Source organism: Tauraco erythrolophus, chromosome 4 (assembly GCF_009769465.1).
Source record: "Tauraco erythrolophus isolate bTauEry1 chromosome 4, bTauEry1.pri, whole genome shotgun sequence".
In the NCBI taxonomy this organism is placed as follows: Eukaryota; Metazoa; Chordata; class Aves; order Musophagiformes; family Musophagidae; genus Tauraco; species Tauraco erythrolophus.
This window is the reverse complement of record NC_141468.1, coordinates 74,104,334-74,121,963: the sequence shown is the minus strand read 5'-3', so window position 1 is coordinate 74,121,963 and position 17,630 is coordinate 74,104,334. Positions and strand designations below refer to the sequence as shown.

The window sequence follows — 17,630 nt, the reverse complement described above, 5'->3', positions numbered from 1 at the left end:
ACACAGTTCACAGGAAACAAAGGAGACTAGCCAAGACCAACCTGAATCCCCACAGAGATTTGGGGGACAGTTTTACAAGATTAAGTTAATCAAGACAACTTCTAATGCTCTTGCACATGGGCAAAAGTATCTGTTCTTATTTTTAATTTGCTCTCTACCTCACTTGTTGCTTTCCAGACTCCTCCATAAGCACCTATAATTGATTTTTTTGTAGAGGGAAAAAACGTGGAAAGTTTTCCACTGTTTTGGCAAGTCTAAGTGGTTCAGGGAACAGTCCAATGAGTGACTCAGCCAGTGCAAAGCTGGGAGAGGGCTCTGGGATACTTTCCACTTTTGGTGGCAGTAAGCTATTAAGTTGATTCAACTGCGCCCTTTGCTAGATCACTTCAATTCCAAGGGTCTCTACATGTCCAAAAGCTTGTTTTTCCATCGTATGTATTTATCTGCCTAATAAGAGGTATTAGAGGCCACTCAAATTCTTGTATCAGGCTCTTCAACACTTTCTTACAATCCTTTTCATACAGACCTTTGCAAAATTACATCATCGCGAATAGTATCAGAAAAAAATTTTAGGTCAGGACTACAAAATCTGAGAGCAAAATAAAAAGCCTGTGTGAAGAAAGCTGAATAATTATTGAGAGGGATCATAAGGTCATATGAATGCTTCTGAAGAAGCCCAGGTCCAAGATCAGTACAATCTTTTTTGTACAGTAATGCAACTAAGCTTGGGAAAAGAAAAAAAAAAAAGCCAGAACATTGGAGAGTAAGGGATAATAGCAGACTGACAAAGAGCACTCACCCCAATCAGAAATGTAGCAGATAGCTCAATATCTCTTCACATCACTCCCCAGCTTGCCTTCAAATATTATTTTAAGTATGTCTGACTCAGTGAGATCAGATGATGGGTCTAGTTGTTTTAGTTTGAGGGATTTTTGTGTTTTCCCTTAGGTAACCGATACTGACTGCCAGCAGAGGCTGTTACTTTCTGTTGCAAGGTGCTGGGAACCTCTCCCTGCTCCATTAAGTCTGACAGCCTGTTGATAGCAGATCCCTCAGGACTTCTCTGAGAACTCGTCAGCACAAGCGGTTTGTAATGGGTGTCTCAATTATCAAACTTTTCACGTTTCAGTTTTCTTTAGATATTCTCAATTTATCAGAAGCAATAAAAAGTTGACTTTTAATGTTCCTGAACTGAAATCGGCACGGATGTTTTAAACATGTTTCTTCTTCTTCACTTTTACATTAAAACACTTTGAACAGCTGCAAAAGGTACGTGCCTAAGTGACAATTCTGTAGCACCATGCTCAAAAGCCAAAGCAAAAAAAGGAATTTTTTTCTTTTTTTTTTTGTAAATAATAACAAGCTTACAATGTCAGGAGATCCAGGCTCAGTATTTGGGGTCCACAGATAAGAGGTCACTCAAATTCTTGTATCCAGCTCTTCCAACAGTCAGGAGACCTTACTAATACGTGGTCTGTGGCTGGCATTGGTTTCTCTTTGTAATATAGTTTTCCTACCTCAGTCTGCATCATGAAATTTAATTATTTCCTAAGTTCATTCAGAAGTTCAAAACAGACCTCTCAAAGGAAATTGTATAAATTATTTTTTTATTTTAAATAAACCCTTACTCTACTACTAATTTCAAAAATCTATAATTTTTCTTCATGCAGGCCTAGCAGGTGTTAAGAAGTTGCTAGAAATTCCCTGACAAAATAAGCTTTACATTTGTGAAACTGGGACGGAGTAGAGGGATCTGCCCCTACCCTCTGCAGCACATACTCGCTGTTCTTTGCTGAATGAAGTTCCCAAGTGCCATAACTATTCAAACCAGGCGGACAAAGAACTGTGGCCGAAATTAAACAGCAAAGGAACTTCAAGTATTTGTTTCAACTACCTTACTTCTCATACCTGCAAAACCTTAACGCAAGTACACAAAAGCAGCTGTGTTCAACAGCTAGGAATTCAACAGTTTCTGCTTCTCAATTTTCAAACCTCTGCTTCAAAGTAGGGTGGATGGGGTAGGATCAGTAATCAGGCTTACGAGCCATTAGCATTTCACAATACAAAGACTAATGCTACGAGACAGAATTTCTCAGTCAGAAAATAAATGGTGAATGCTTAGAAAACAAAATTTCCTTATTAGGGTGGTGGTAAAATTGAGGGAGTTGTCATCGGAGGAAAATGTAGCCCTGCAATTTCAGGATTAGAATATGAATTAGAGCATTCTCTAGATGCCAAGCTATTAGCTCCTAGGTCAAAGACAAAAAGGTCCTCTCTGTTCAAGATTTTTGTGCTCAAAAAAGTCTTAGCAGCATCCGCTTTCTGTTGTCCGACAAAGCTGGGTTCCGAAGACTTGTGCGTACTTATGCTGAAAACCAGCAAGATATAAGACTTTCCATATTAATCATGAGGATTAGAGACAGTAACGCCAGGCACGGCTAATAGATTTGGGAATGCAGAAACACTTCAAGTTAGAGCTGCACTCAAAAATCACTGGATAATGGTTGATCTGAACTGGATGCAGAGAGTCCTTTCTTTAAACTCACCACTAGTAGGTGTAAGTGGGTGTCATCTCTGGCTCTGAGAATGGAGAATAGGAAAAGATGAATAAAGAAAAATGAAGCAAAGACTGAAAAATTGTGAGAAATCAGCCACATCATCATTATTTCCGCTTAATGCATACAGCCACACATGCATGCAGCCGTTTGTAATTGCTTTATCAATACGAGCTTTGCTGACCATTTCAAATCCAACCTATGCCTTAAAACAGGTAGTGTACGTGCTCAGAAGACAAATACTCACTTGAGCAGAAAAACATAAGACCAATTCAACAGAGCAGATCATACATTTTTAACCTCATAGCACGGCAGGAAAATGCTTTAAACCTGTAGCAAGTCAATGAGAAATCTTCCCTACTGGTAAGCACAATAGCAGCCATCCATTTCAATAGAAGTTTATCAGCAGTGAAACCTGACCGAGATAAATGACGAAGCTGTTGAGCCACAGCCTGCTTCTGCCTGCTGCAGGCTGCCAGATAAAATGGGAACAAAAGCTCCCTGCTGTACCCCCTACCAGTCTCCATTAACCCCTGCTGATGCTTTATTATCGTCTGGGGGCTCCAGAACAGCATAGCATGAATCAATGTGTAAAAAAATAAATAATAAAAGCTCATATGTAGCACAAACAAACCGGAAACATAGCTTGCGAGAAACATTCATTTTGGTAGCGCTGCAATTAAATAATGGTTCTGAGGAATTCCACATACTACAAAACAAAAAAGAAAAAGCACAATGCATGTAAAATCACATATGAAAAACTACTTAAAGGCAATAGAGTGCAAGTACACAAATGTGTTTCTCCTGCTTTTAGCCCCCCTCCCAAATATATACAAACGCATACAAGCAATGAATCAGAGACCAGGCACATATCCTGATGTCTTCGTGTCCAATTCCAAGTTTGATCTTTTGATCCTATCACAAATATCCTCTTTGTTGCACCTCCTCCAGTGTAATTTCTCCAAACGTAAGTTTAAAATGTTTACTGAAGGTCAAAGCATCTTCTACTAAACTGATATAAACAACGGCTGGGAAGGGCAGGGAAAGTGTTACAAATCTCCTCAGGATTCAGGGTTGCCATAGGAGAGAAAGGCAGTGGGAGGAAAAGGGAAGACTTAAAATGTTGGTAATGTTTTAGCTATCATAGGTCTAGACAGCCTCATTGCAGCCTGAGATTTCTGTAGTCTACCACAACAAAGTCAGTCTCTCGTAGAAGATTACCGAGAGGCCACACAACATCCTCAAGAAAATTAAGTAAGATTCATCAGTAAAGAAACTCACCAATACATTTGCATTGGTTAGCACATTGCAGGGGGGAGGAATAAATCTACTTTAGTCTGAACCATTCCCTTGGATGAACACCCCGTCTTCATCGTGTAGAGCCTTTCCATGTTTGTTAATTACAGAAGTTGTACTGAACTCACACTCTGACATACCACTATTGGAAGTCATACATTTTCAACCCATTTTTGCCCCTCTGACGTGCAGTTAGCAAGCAGCAATATTACATCTTAGGAAGAACGTGAAGTTTTTCTAAAGCTAACGCGACAAGCTAACATAATAAAGACTCCCTAAACCTTCAAGGAATAGAACGGCCTCAAAACAGGAAAAGAGAGAGGCTGTATGGGTTCAATCCAAAGGTCCACCCACCCCAGTATCCTGTCTCAGAGAATAATTAAGACTTACACTTCCAGAACAGCACAGTAGAGCAAATACACACTGAAACTTTTCAAGACAACTCTTTCATTCTACAGCAACTAACAGTTCAGTGATTTGTGGTTCAGAAGGCAATTCTATTTTCTAGTAAACTGCAGTGGAATTCCCATCCACAGACTTAGCCAGTCTTCCCAGTAACACATGTAATCTCTTAACATCCATAACCATTTCCACAACTTACCACACACTGTTTGAAGAAACATCTGTTTTCGTTTGTTCTGCACCCATCACCTGCCAGTACTATTTATGAATGTCAATTCCTTACATCAAAAAAGGGGGAGGGAATACTGGTCATCTTATACATAATTTTATTGATTTTATAGATCTGTCTCATACCCCTAAATTAACACCTTCAGCAATTAAAAAAAAAACCAAACCCGAATCCTCAAACAAAACTAAAATCCAAAAACATGAAAAGAAAAACTGTGGGAGAATTTCTTCTCTGTCGCTTTAAAGGTTTTAGCCAGACTTTTTCAGTATTTTCTGCGCACTGGTAAGAGTTAACAAACGTTAACTTTTTATAAAAAGCAGCAGCAGTAAAATCATAACTCTAACACTTGGAGCCTCACAGGAAAAAAATAACCAGTAATTCTGAAACCTTAAGATGATAAATCTTCTCTGATGCTGTGCATAGATGTTGCATGACAACCTGGAACAAACTCATTCTGCTGGCTCACATTGGTTTAAAAAACAATGAAATGGAAATTGTCCCAGCAGACTTTGTGCCAGATCAGATATCTTCTGTCCTGCCACAGACATTGTAATGTTGGCATAAACATTATATCATGTGTTCTAGCCAGTTTGACAGAATTGCAGCTGTGAGCTCATGCCTGATCTAGATGAAAATTTCTACCACAAACTGATCCAGGACCGAACAATCATTATTAATGAATATGGAACCGTGGTCTGAGTAAGACTGAAGCGCATGAAAAAAATCTCCATGTTTTGGCAAGCATGAGAGTGGAGAATGCCTAACTTTCCTTTTGCAAAATACATTCAAGTCCAAGACAGTATCAGGGCTGAAGCGCTCAATGTGTTATAAATAAATCTCTAAGCATAGCTAAGACTCTTTCCCCCCTCTTTTCTCAGAGCTGGTAAAATGTTAGGGGAATTATAGTCTATAAATCTTGTTTTCAGGACAAAGAAAACCATACTCCCTGAGGCTCCCCGAAGGAGTGCTTCAAAGCAACTCACCTTGCAGGACCAGAGTTACTTTCACTCTGAAGGAGAACAAACAGTTATGTGACCTTCCAGCACAAGACTACGACTTCATGTTGACTTATTTGAAGTTATAAATAAATAAAACAATTTCATAAGGCTAGAGCAGATATTGTGCCTAATATGATGAGTGCTGAAAATTATTTGCAATGGTAAGGAATCACTAAGGAAAGCTATAATTCATCAAAAGAAAGGTAGATCTACCAGGGTATAGCAAAGGTAGACAGTGCTACTATGCACCGAGTAGTAGCCAAGTCTCCTCCTTCCAGAAAAACTTCTGCCTTTTGATAGTAAACTGAACAAATACTAAACAATACTATTTTCTCAAAGACTGACAAAGAGACAATAAATGTCAAATTTGTTCCATAAATGTTATATAACAAAATGAACACAACATTTTCAATGTGAGAGAGAAGAAAAACAGTTTGGGTTTTTTTCCAGTTATAAGTTTCAGCAGAACATACCAGAAAGGAAGGAAAATCTAATCGCCTCCCTGGAATCCTAATAAAACAAGGGAGATGCAAAGTATAGAGGATTTGTGAGAGTACAAATAATTACACGTGAAATGACATTTATTTCTTTAAAATACGTTCTACTAGCATGTAAGCTGAGTAGCACAAAGAATGAAAGATAATTTTTTTTAACCTACAAACATTACTCTCAGTAAAAAGTTTTTTTCCCCAATGAGCTAAGAAATGACTTATTTAACAAACGCTTATTGCATATTCTTAAAAAAAGGGATTACCAGACGGATATGATTTCCATTTTACACACAGAGAAATGAGGGAAGAATAGTGAGTAACCTGTCCAAAAAACAGAGAAGACTTGAATTGTTTCTTAAAGCTCAAACCAACCACTATCCCATTGACCTTTTGAGCTGTATCAGAATTTGAACACCTAGAGACGCAAAGTAACTACATTCTATAGCTCCACAGAATCAAAAATGCAGGTGCAAGTACAAACCTCTATTTTGTCCGTTTTGGCATCTCCCCAGTATATTTTGCTTTCTGCATAATCCAATGCCAGTCCATTTGGCCAGCCAAGCGAGGTATTCACCAGCACAATTCGGTCTGAGCCATCTAATGCTGCCCTCTCAATCTTTGGGATTTCTCCCCAGTCAGTCCAGTACATGTACCTGCAAAGGAAATAAAATCTTAAGAACTCTTATTAATCCAAACTTGCAATATTCACACAGCTTCTTCTAGACTACTGTTCCCCAAAACCACATTCCACACAGAAAAGTGTATTTCTAAGCCCAGTATATTTCCTTACCTAACTAAGGATTAGCCCAAACCATTCAAAAAGCATTGACATGTAAACACACTGTCCCTTTGCACAAAACTCCTGTACCAGTCTGCTCAGCAAGACAACATAACCAGTGCTATTAGCTAGAATAAACAAACAGATCCACACAATCCCCCAAAATATTTTTAAACATGAGAATAAAACATAAAGACATATAAGATGACTACCCAGGTGGTCAAAACAGAGCAGTAGTCCCTGTGCCTCAGAACCTTAACTTTCAAAGAATCCCAGTATTTTCATTTTGAAGGCTTAGAAGTTTATCGTTGCATCATATTAACTGCATACGGGTAGACAGAGGCATCTTCTTTACACGACTAATATTTAAAAAAACGCTCACAAACAGCTCCTCACCCAACCATGGGATCCAGCACAATAGCTCTGGGTTCTTCCAGGTCTTCTGATATCAAGATTTTTCTCATGGTTCCATTAAGCCTCGTAACTTCAATACGGTCTGTGCCAGTGTCAGTCCAATACAGATTTCGGGCAACCCAGTCCACAGCAATGCCGTCAGGATGTGCGATCTGTGCTGTGACAACAAACTGACTACCTGACCCATCGATGAATGAGCGGCGGATGGCCCTAACTTCATCGTCTGTCCAATAGATGTATCCTTCCAGAGGATCAAAGTCAATGGCGATGGCATGACGGATGTCCTCCAGTGGCAAAACAATGTCTGTAAAATCTGGGGTGTCTAAGGAAATTCGCCTCAAATCTGTCCGGCGGGCTAGAAGCAGCAGTTCAGTGGCACCTACACGAACAAGGCAAAAACACAACCATCTTACAAACACTGGGCAGTAAGCCTGTAAATAGTGAACCTGATTCTGTACCAACTGGTACAAGCTAGTCTAGCTACCTTGATTTCACAGGACCTAACTAAATTGATGGGCACCAGCAGAGAATTCCACTCAAAGGCTTCAAATGTGAGGTTATTCTTCTGCAGAAAAAGTCAGATGTGTTTATAGAGAAAATTCATTGGTCATTTCCTTGTCCAAAATGTATCATGTTGAACATGTTTCCTATTCATACCATTCTCTCCAAAGGTACTGAAATAGATATGCACTGACTATGCTGCTATTTTACACGAATCAACAGATGGCCTGCAGCCTCTTAGATGAAAAATTAATTATATAAATAATTTACTGACTGTTTCCTGTTGTCAGTATAGGGGACAATCATGCCAAACAAGCTGCATGTTTCAGCAACATCCTTAGAAGGGGAAAAAATGCAACACAGAACACCACACGTAAATCTCCTTTGAGAAACTCCTACCAGAGGAATCAGATTTGGGAACTGACAACTGTCCAGCAACCACATGAAGCAGGAGGACTGACAGCTTCTCCCGTATTTGTTGAGAACAATCTTATTGAAGACAGGAAGATAAATAACAGTGTGTCTTATAAAGTCATTTTGAGCTGAAGCATACAAAAGACTTGCTGGCTTTTAGGTCAAAAGTCAGAATCACAATAAATCACTAAGATGAGCTTACACTGCAGAAGATATTTTCACATAGGGCAACACAAGCTGTTTAATGGTACACGTGCTGGGCATCTGATCAATGACAGATGTACTTATTGTCTATTCTAATTCATTCTCATGTCATTTTCTATTCTATGTCACTAGATTTCAACGTAATGAAGGATAAACAGCCACCACACCCCATTCCAATTAAACTGGCTTATCAGTTTGGAGTCTCAGGGAGATAAGAGTCCCTCAGGCCTCAGGGAAGCCTGAGCTAAGGTGAAAAAATGTGTGTGTCCTGAATGCAGGGAAAGTGTGTTGCAACGGCTCTCCTCAAATAGTGAGGGGAAAGGGTTTGTCAGGGACTGATGTAGATGTGAGGACACAAAGCAGGGGGAAGGGAAGGTTTAGGAGACTAAACTCATCTCAGTGAGAAAGAGCCATCGCCAAACCACATTCTGTCCATGTCTTGCTCTTGATCTTACAGAAGTATAAATAAGGGCTAGAAGACTGAAAGAGCAAAAAGTAAAGCAAGCAGGTTGCTGATGAAAAAATAATTTTGGTGTCTGATGCCAAATTTCTTTTTTAAAAAGTCAGTAATTGTTGCTGGTGCTAGATGAAACCTCGCTGCATGCCAAACTTTGGAGAAATGCCAAAACAGCCATTGCTTCATTTACAGCAAGTTTAACACATTAAAAACATCTAAGACACTTACACAAACCTGCAAGAAACAGCACCTTTCAACAAATGAAGTCAAGAATATTATTACGAGTGTTGCTGATTGGTAGTTCAGAATGGGTTAAGACCAGCTTTGGGATCCTCTGTCTAAAACACCTTGTGTTCAAAAACACTACTGTAGACATTACTCAGTTGTTCTTCTAGTGAACAACTTTTACGCATTAATTAGTATCAGGAAGGGGAACCTGTAATTGCATGTCTATGCATCCCTCAAAATAACGTAAAGCATGTGACATAGTAAATGGAAAACAGGCATGTTAGTAAGATTTTTTCACAATTACAGAAGCAGAAGCAACTTATCTTGTCACAGTAGTCTACATGTACATCTTTAATTGTTGCTACTAAGTATTTCAAACAATTCAGCATCAAGATCCAAGCATTCAGCTGCATTATGGTCTCATAAAGTATTAACATATAACTAATCTCAACTATTTAGCTTCAAGCAAGCAAGAAATTGGTAGTACTTTCTTACCTTCACAGTCATTTATCCAATCTACCTTTTAAACAAAACTATGAAAATGATATTAAAAAACCCAAACAGTAATACCTTTTTTACATTATCTAGTAAAACTAAGGTTGAGCAAATGCACTAACCTCAGATTTCTAAACAGTTAGAAAGCTGTATCTAGTCTACCATATACAGAAAAAGTGTAAGGCATAATTTAAAAACAAGTTGTGTGCTCTAGCTGAAGTTGACAGTCATTTTGAAGAACCAATGCCAGATTCCCAGAAAGACTCGGTTGAATACAACCATGCCTTTGCTGAAACTCACCCTTAAAATTGACCAATTGACCTTCCAATTCTTCTCCAGGACAAACCATTTCAACAGCTTCAGTATCCTGCTTTCGGGTTGCAACATTGTTGTTCAGTCAAATAACCTACTGTGTCTAAGCTTTAATTCAGCATCAGGAAATGACTGGCTTTCAGCTAACCCATGTTGCACTCTGGATCCTTGAGCTAAGAATTTCATGGTCTTTATCTGGAGGCTTGGCTAACATTCCAGTCCCCAAACACTACCCCCCCACACCCATCCAATCAAGCAATAAAAAGTTTAAAGCTTACTTTAGATCTATTACCGACCCATTTACAAACTGACACCTCAGCTGCTTAGTTGGTTCACCAGTCATTCTGTTCAGGAAAAAGGAGTAGCAGAGAAGCATCTCACCTCAAGGCAGGTTGAGGGAAAGATCACTCTGAATGCCTTCAGGCTTGTCCTGACAATAGCAAAAATCACAAAGGCAGGAGCTGGGCACGTTTATGGACTGACCCATTAACCACCTTCATAGCAGTCAAGGAAAAAAAGCAGTCTCAAAACTAAAACAAACAATTTGCTCTTGAGGCAAACGCCAGCTGTACAAATTTTACCTGGCGAGGTACTGATCACCACTCAGTCAGAAGAGTGCTCAAGGTACTCAAGGTTGCCAGGACATAACAGAATCCACCAATTTTGTTCACTTCTATTCCAAAGACCAGTTACGATGCAAAAGCTAAAATGTCACAGCAGGATGTCCAGACTCCTTCACTCTGACTCTCCAAGAAAAACTCTGCCTCTGATGATAAGCACGATGGAGAACATCATAGGTATGGCGTCATATGTCAAAAAAAGAATGAAAAGGCAGGAAAAGACAATGCAGGTTGCATGTCACCATAACTCCTTTTCTTTTCAATTTATCAGCACTTAGTGGGGGACTGGAAGGAGCCACAAACATGTGAAACACCTCAAACCTCGACTGGCTCAAACACTCTCAAAAGGTGCATCGAGGCTGCAACCAGAGCTCTGGCCTCAGCATGCATATGCAGACCTGAGGCATGTTTTCCTCTAGACACCTCAGACTGCATATTCAAGGATGAAGTGGCCTAGACAAACAAGCAGGGCACTAGGAGCAGAGTTTACTGCCCACATTGCTGTCTTCTAGCTACTGGCGATCTCTACTGCGCCCAACACAAGCATGCCTGTAGACACAAGTGTGTCTCAAACGTAGGGCTGGGTTTGAGGGCACAGACCACCAGGTAGGCTGGGGTGTGTGCTCATAGCCTTCAAACCACAGTGCACAAAGTTCCCATGCAAACACTTGCAGACAGAGTAAGCACATGACTGTCCCATATCACACATCCTCACAGCTAAACTGAGGAAGCGTGGTCTGGATGATGGGATACTGAGGTGGATTGTGAGCTGGCTGAAGGATCGAAGCCAGAGAGTAGCGGTCAATGGGACAGAGTCCAGTTGGAGCCCTATATCCAGTGGAGTCCCTCAAGGGTCGGTACTGGGACCTGTATTGTTTAACATATTCATTGATGACTTGGATGAGGGGATAGAGTGCATGGTCGGCAAGTTTGCTGATGACACTAAACTGGGAGGAGGGGCTGAAACACCTGAAGGCTGTGCTGCCATTCAGAGAGACCTGGACAGGCTGGAGAGTTGGGAAGGGAGAAATTGAATGAAATACAACAACGGCAAGTGTAGAGTCTTGCATTTGGGTAAGAACAACCCCATGTACCAGTACAAGTTGGGGACTGAACTGTTGGGGAGCAGCACAGGGGAAAGGGACCTGGGGGTCCTGGTGGACAGCAGGATGACCATGAGACAGCAATGTGCCCTTGTGACCAAGAAGGCCAATGGCATCCTGGGGTGTATAAGAAGGGGTGTGGTTAGTAGGTCGAGAGAGGTTCTCCTCCCCCTCTACTCTGCCCTGGTGAGGCCGCATCTGAAATATTGTGTCCGGTTCTGGGCCCCTCAGTTCAAGAAGGACAAGGAACTGCTTGAGAGAGTCCAGTGCAGGGCCACAAGATGATTAAGGGAGTGGAGCATCTCCCTTATGAGGAAAGGCTGAGGGAGCTGGGTCTCTCTAGCTTGGAGAAGAGGAGACTAAGCGGGGACCTCATTAATGTTTATAAATATGTAAAGGGTGACTGTCACAAGGATGGAGCCAGGCTCTTCTCACTGGCATCCAATGATAGGACAAGGTGAAATGGATATAAGCTGGAACATAGGAGGTTCCGCTTAAACATGAGGAAGAACTTCTTCCCAATAAGGGTAACAGAACACTGGAACAGGCTGCCCAGAGAGGCTGTGGAGTCTCCTTCTCTGGAGATGTTCAAAACCCGCCTGGACACGTTCTTGTGTGATCTAATCTAGGTGGTCCTGCTCAGGCAGGGGGATTGGACTAGATGATCCTTTGAGGTCCCTTCCAATCCCTAACATTCTGTGACTCTGTGATATCTAAAGCCAGGTCCTTCTGCCTACCCTCTGTGCTAGTCTCCCATACACTCCTAAGCGGTCTCAGCAACTTGTAATTTATATTTTAAAAAAACATCCCAAACTATTCAAATTGGGGACCAAAATTCTTTTTAGTAATGCCTCGAGTCATGGGGTATTCAGGATAGTTAGCAATTTTTCTAAAATGAAGTCCCTTACTTAAGATGTCTAAATATGGACATAAAAGCTTTACTTCAGACGCTTATTTTTTAGAGCTTTAGCCTACTTTTATTAAGCACTTCGAAAGCTGGGATTACAAGCTCATGGATGGTCACGTTAGTCCTGGAACTAATACTTTCCTCAAAAATGTCACTATTAAAAACCAAAATAATCTAAATCTATGTGCTAGCTGAAGTCAAGGGAAGAGTGAGAAAAAGGGAAACAAAACAAGCATGCAGATACATGCAACGGCATAGTTTCAAAGTCCAATATCTAATGCCCTGCTAGCCTTTACAATTAATTACATCTTCTCAATGATATACAGGCCTCTGTCATTTGTAAGTTATTGAACTTTAAACCCATCAGTGGTTGCTGAGGCTAGTACAGCTACTCAGATACACACTCAGGAAATTCATACATAAGAAGTGCTAGACCTGGGAGATGTATAATGCATTCTCTGTATCAGAGAAATCAAGATTATTAATACATACTTAAAAGAATTACCACACATTTGACTAAAATATTTCTTTCCTAAATGTCTTTCCTCAGTTGTGAAGTCACTATTGTCAAAGAGCCCCTGATGCTACAATATAAACAAGGCTTTTTTCATTTGGACAAGTTCAACCTTAAAACTACAAAGGCAAAAGGACATGCATCTGAAATTAATCATATATTTTTTTCTTTCCTTTAAAGGAAATGAAAGAATTAGGGTGTTAAACCAATATCTTGATCTGTGCAGTCAAATCAGGATTCTGGCTATTCCTGACAAAGCAAATTACCCATTGGGCAGCCCTAAATTGCAAAAGGAAGTGCAAATTTCTGATTATTGCCTCCAGGCCTACAAGGGAAATAAGATGTGAGCACCCATGGGCAAAACAAAGACTTCTCCTGGAAGAGAACAAAATGGCCAAAGCAAGGCTGAAATGAAAGTCTGAAGTGCTGCTTCTTCATGAGGAAACTCACATCTCCTTGCTCAGCTGAAGTCACCACTGGCTTTCTCACACATCCATATTGGTAGCAGCAAGAGCAGGAGATAAATAAAATTCACGATAAGCAAAGACAGAAGTTGAGCACGTGGACAGAGGGATCTTTGAGCACTAATAAGAATGTAACTCCAATGACAAACTCGTAAGACAAACCTAGATTTTCTTACAAAAGCAACTATCAAAGAAGTCATTTGAGCATAGCACTGCCAAACTCACAACAGCAGTGCCTATACTACTGAAAAAGAGAAATCCCAGTACATCCTGCAGAAGATGACAATAAATTACCATTAATATGTCAACAGTAGGTAAAAGCTCTCCGGTAGAAGTGCCTGGCTGCTCAGACAGGACTCTTCGCTTCACACATTACTGACTAAGGAATAGGTGGCCATGAAAACCGCTTTTTCTTAGAATCATAGAATGGTTTGGGTTGGAAGGGACCTTAAAGATCATCTAGTTCCAACCACCCTGCCATGGGCAGGGACAGAGATTTACGGACTTTCACCTAGGCAACGAGAGAGCGAAAGCTTACTACAAGCAAGCTTAATTGTTTTCTTTAGTAAGAGAAACAGAAATTAAGACTTGAGCAACCAGCCAGTACTATCAGGTATTAAAAAAACCAGCTAATTTTATTCCAAGTTATCATCCACTCCTCCATAGAAACACTACAGAGAAGTGTTTCTAAATGAGGAGTGGGGGTATTATATTCATAGATCTCACAAGAAACAGTGAAACTCCTCTAGGGTGTGATGAAAACAAAAAACCGAGAAACTAACACTGGGAGAAAGGGGAGGGAGAAAAAGATTTCCTATAAACCAAGATTATTCAAAAATGCTAGGTTGTCATGGAAACTGCTCAGGGAGGGTCAGCCAGCCTCACCTTTGGCTGCAAGGATCATCTGTCAATGCCAAAGCACTGCAAACACCACAAACATGCATTCAAAATTCACCCGTCAAAATCTTTCCAAATCAGGCCAGTGCTCTCAACAGTGCAGGGTGAAATGAAGTTCTCTCCTCAGAGTCTCCTTTCAGCAGGAAAACAATTCAGTTTAGGAACCAGTCTGATTTTAGTCTACTGCTAAAAGACAAAACCATCTTAAATAAGAGGAAACTCTTACCCTCATTTTTCACCTTTCTTCACCTGTAAGTCATCCTTCCCATCCCTTTTCCTCCCCCCAGTCATGTACATGTTCTAATTGCAAATGGAGATTTAATCACTCAGCGTTTCGGTGTTTCAATGTTTCAGCGTAATAGATATATACTGAAACGATCCAAGGTAAAAACGTCCAGTTCTCAGGGTTCAGCTCTACCTTCACAGCAGATATAGTAAACAGGCAAGTACAAAGGGAAAAACAAAACACCAAAGAAATCAGAGCCAACCCCCCACCCCACACATCTGAAAAAAAGAAAATAAATTTACTTCCCCAGGGTCATCCAGCAGCCTATGAAAGAAGTCAACACACAAACACGTACAGATTTACATCTCAAAATCTAGTCTGGGGCTAGTCCGGCTCCGTTTGACTGCCATGCTCTCCTCTCTTCCCCGAATCAGTAATTGCAGGCTTTGCAACTACGAGAAGAAATTCCAGTGACTCTCTTGCCTTGAAGAGCTCTGGGAAGTTTTAGGTCACTCACAAAAGCCCTAAGCCTTCCACCTGCACCTCTCTTTAGTGAGACGAGTGAAAAATCAGTCAAAAATATTTCATTATTTTGGGGTAAGCTCAGCTCTAAATGCCGAACGTGAAGCTCCCTCGTGCTCCTCCCAGAAGTAAGCTCTGCAGAGGATCATTGAAGTTAAGTGAAACCAACAGATCTGAATGCACAGTTGAAGCAGGTTGTTTCAGTTGGGTCACCTGCTAACTTGTTTCTCAGTCCAAGAAGTAGTGGTATGCAACACCCACTGAGCCAAAGAAACACAATCTTAATATTCTCCTTCCCCTCTCCACCCATTTTTCTTCTGGAAAAGGCAGAGGCAGAGTGTTTGGAAAGATGTAATAGCAGAATGGTGGTTAAAAATGCAACATTATATTGACAGGCATAAGATAAATAAACATTCTTGTATAAAGTTTTTTTGCGTACAGACGGACAACATGCTGTAGTAAATTGGTTAATAAAATTTCTGATAAAATGTGAGTTATATTTTGTGAGTCAAATATACTTTACGGCTGACTGGGAACATGCAATTTGTCTTCTCGTGTTCAGGGAACAGGAGAAAAGAGCAACAGTTCAGTTATAAATTCTGAGACATAACGAACGGCTGAGACATAAGGAACGGCTGAAAAAGTGAACTGATGATTTTGAGTACCTCTGCATGAGAAGTTAAGCTCTTTTAATAAGGTGGTTTTTGTTTGTTTGTTTGTTAATACTATTTCTCTACTTGTCTTCGGTAATTTACTTTGATACGCTAGAAAAGTGCCATTCAGCACTCCATCACAGGGCAGTTCGCCTGTGTGGCAGGTTGCCTCCATGAGGACATGGGGCTGAACAAGGCAGGGAAGCAGGTGCTTCTGTGATACAACGACCTGTTCCTCAGAACACAGCATACAGGGAGTAAAAACGTATAGCCCCTCTTGCCTTAAGTCCCTGGCCCTTTTCCTATCAGCAGTAAGTCAAAGGGAAGCAATGTCTCTTTCTTGATCTCTCCAGGGCTGCTTTCAACTGTTGTCCTTAGTCCTTCAGCCTCTGCTACCTTACCTTTCTACCTCTACTTGGAAAGCAACCAAATCTTCACCACTCCCTGTCGCCCACAAGGACTTTTTGTGCAGCTGTGCTTTTGGAAACATGCCTGTATTGGGTAACAACTGCTTTAGCTATCCATTGCCACAAAGGAGTTTATTCGTGCGTATCAAGAATTTTTTAAAAAGCACATGAATTTGTGTCACATTCTGACTGAACATGACCAACCCAGAGCAGTTATTATTAAAGCTTGTTCCTTGTACTAGCAGAAATGGAAGAAAAACATCTTGTGCATGTATTGGTAAGTTCTTACAAACAACCCTGCAAGGCTAATTTAGGAGCTGCTTTTGAGTTTTTCACATAAAAAGCTGCAATTTATTTTAACAAGGTTCACACAGACACAAACAGACACACAAAAATAATCAGCAGAGAGCACGAAATAGCATGAAATTAAAGAAAACACTGAACAGTAGCTGACAAGTCTAGAAGAATTTTTAAAATATAAAATGACAATTTAACAAAAATATTTCCGTATACATTTTACTTAGCCTAATCACAGTAAATTCTACTGTATCTTTCTGTTTCTTCCTCCCTTTACCTTTGTCATAGAGAGATGATCTGCATAAAAGATGGTTATTTATGAGCAAGCTAATTATCTCCCAGTGTTTATTTTGATCCTGTTAATGTTCTACAGCAACCACAGCATAACATCACAAGACCTATACTTACAAAATATAACAACTTAAAATCATATACATTAGCCCATAACGAGACACCTTCTAAATAATTTGGGGTGAGTGCTAGCAGCCCTAAGTCTTGATCTCGTCTTGGGTTTTAAGGCTGAACACTTTCAACACCTCTAAAAACCATGCCATTCTTTCCAGTTCCTACATACAGATGCAGGCGCCTAACTTCATGCATGTGAACTGAAAGGGATTCCAGGTGCGTGTGTGTAATAAATGGACACCAGATCTTTAAAAAAAAAAAATTATTTTAATTGTACAATCCTATTAGTCAAATAGTAATTAATGAAAAACAATGTTAGAAACATTTTAGAGACAATAGAGGAGGTAGGTATCATCTTCTCTAAGAAAAGGGAACAGCAGAGACCCCCAAAATCTTGCAGGGACAGAAGTGCAACCTAAATTTTGTAACTGGAGGTAACCTGCTCTTCAGCCATGAGCCTCTTTCTTTTTTGAAAAGCAGAGGGCATTTTCCAATCACTCTTATCTGTACCACAAAAGCATGCATGATTTCACAATTTGCCACCCCTAATATGCATTAATAGTGAAGCTCGAAGAACCCCTTTCCCTCCAAAAGCTATTTTGTGCTTAAGCTAAAACGATTTTTAAAAATAAAGCCTACCATCTTTGCAGGTCTTTCCATTCTCAAGAAGTTTCACACCAGTGGGACATGCACACTGATAAGAGGGCTTGGTAGGAGACATCAAACACAAGTGGGAGCAGCCACCATTATTAATTCCACATGGGTTTGTAGCTGTTAAACATAAATCACATAGATTAATGCTGCTGATAATGAATGATCTCATCTCATGTGTTAAGACACA

General features: G+C 40.3%; 1 protein-coding gene across 6 annotated transcripts in view; it reads right to left on the bottom strand.

The window, feature by feature from the left end:
- LRP6 (LDL receptor related protein 6) overlaps positions 1 to 17,630 on the bottom strand; it is a 112,228-nt gene that overhangs the window by 40,165 nt on the left and 54,433 nt on the right. For all 6 annotated transcript variants that reach the window (XM_086610483.1, XM_086610482.1, XM_086610481.1 and 3 more), the window contains exons 4-6: positions 17,429 to 17,560; positions 7,146 to 7,542; positions 6,453 to 6,624 (exon numbers count right to left, since the gene is read on the bottom strand). In XM_086610483.1, the coding sequence (XP_086466609.1) occupies positions 6,453 to 6,624; positions 7,146 to 7,542; positions 17,429 to 17,560 (701 nt within the window). The remainder of the gene's footprint in view (positions 1 to 6,452; positions 6,625 to 7,145; positions 7,543 to 17,428; positions 17,561 to 17,630) is intronic.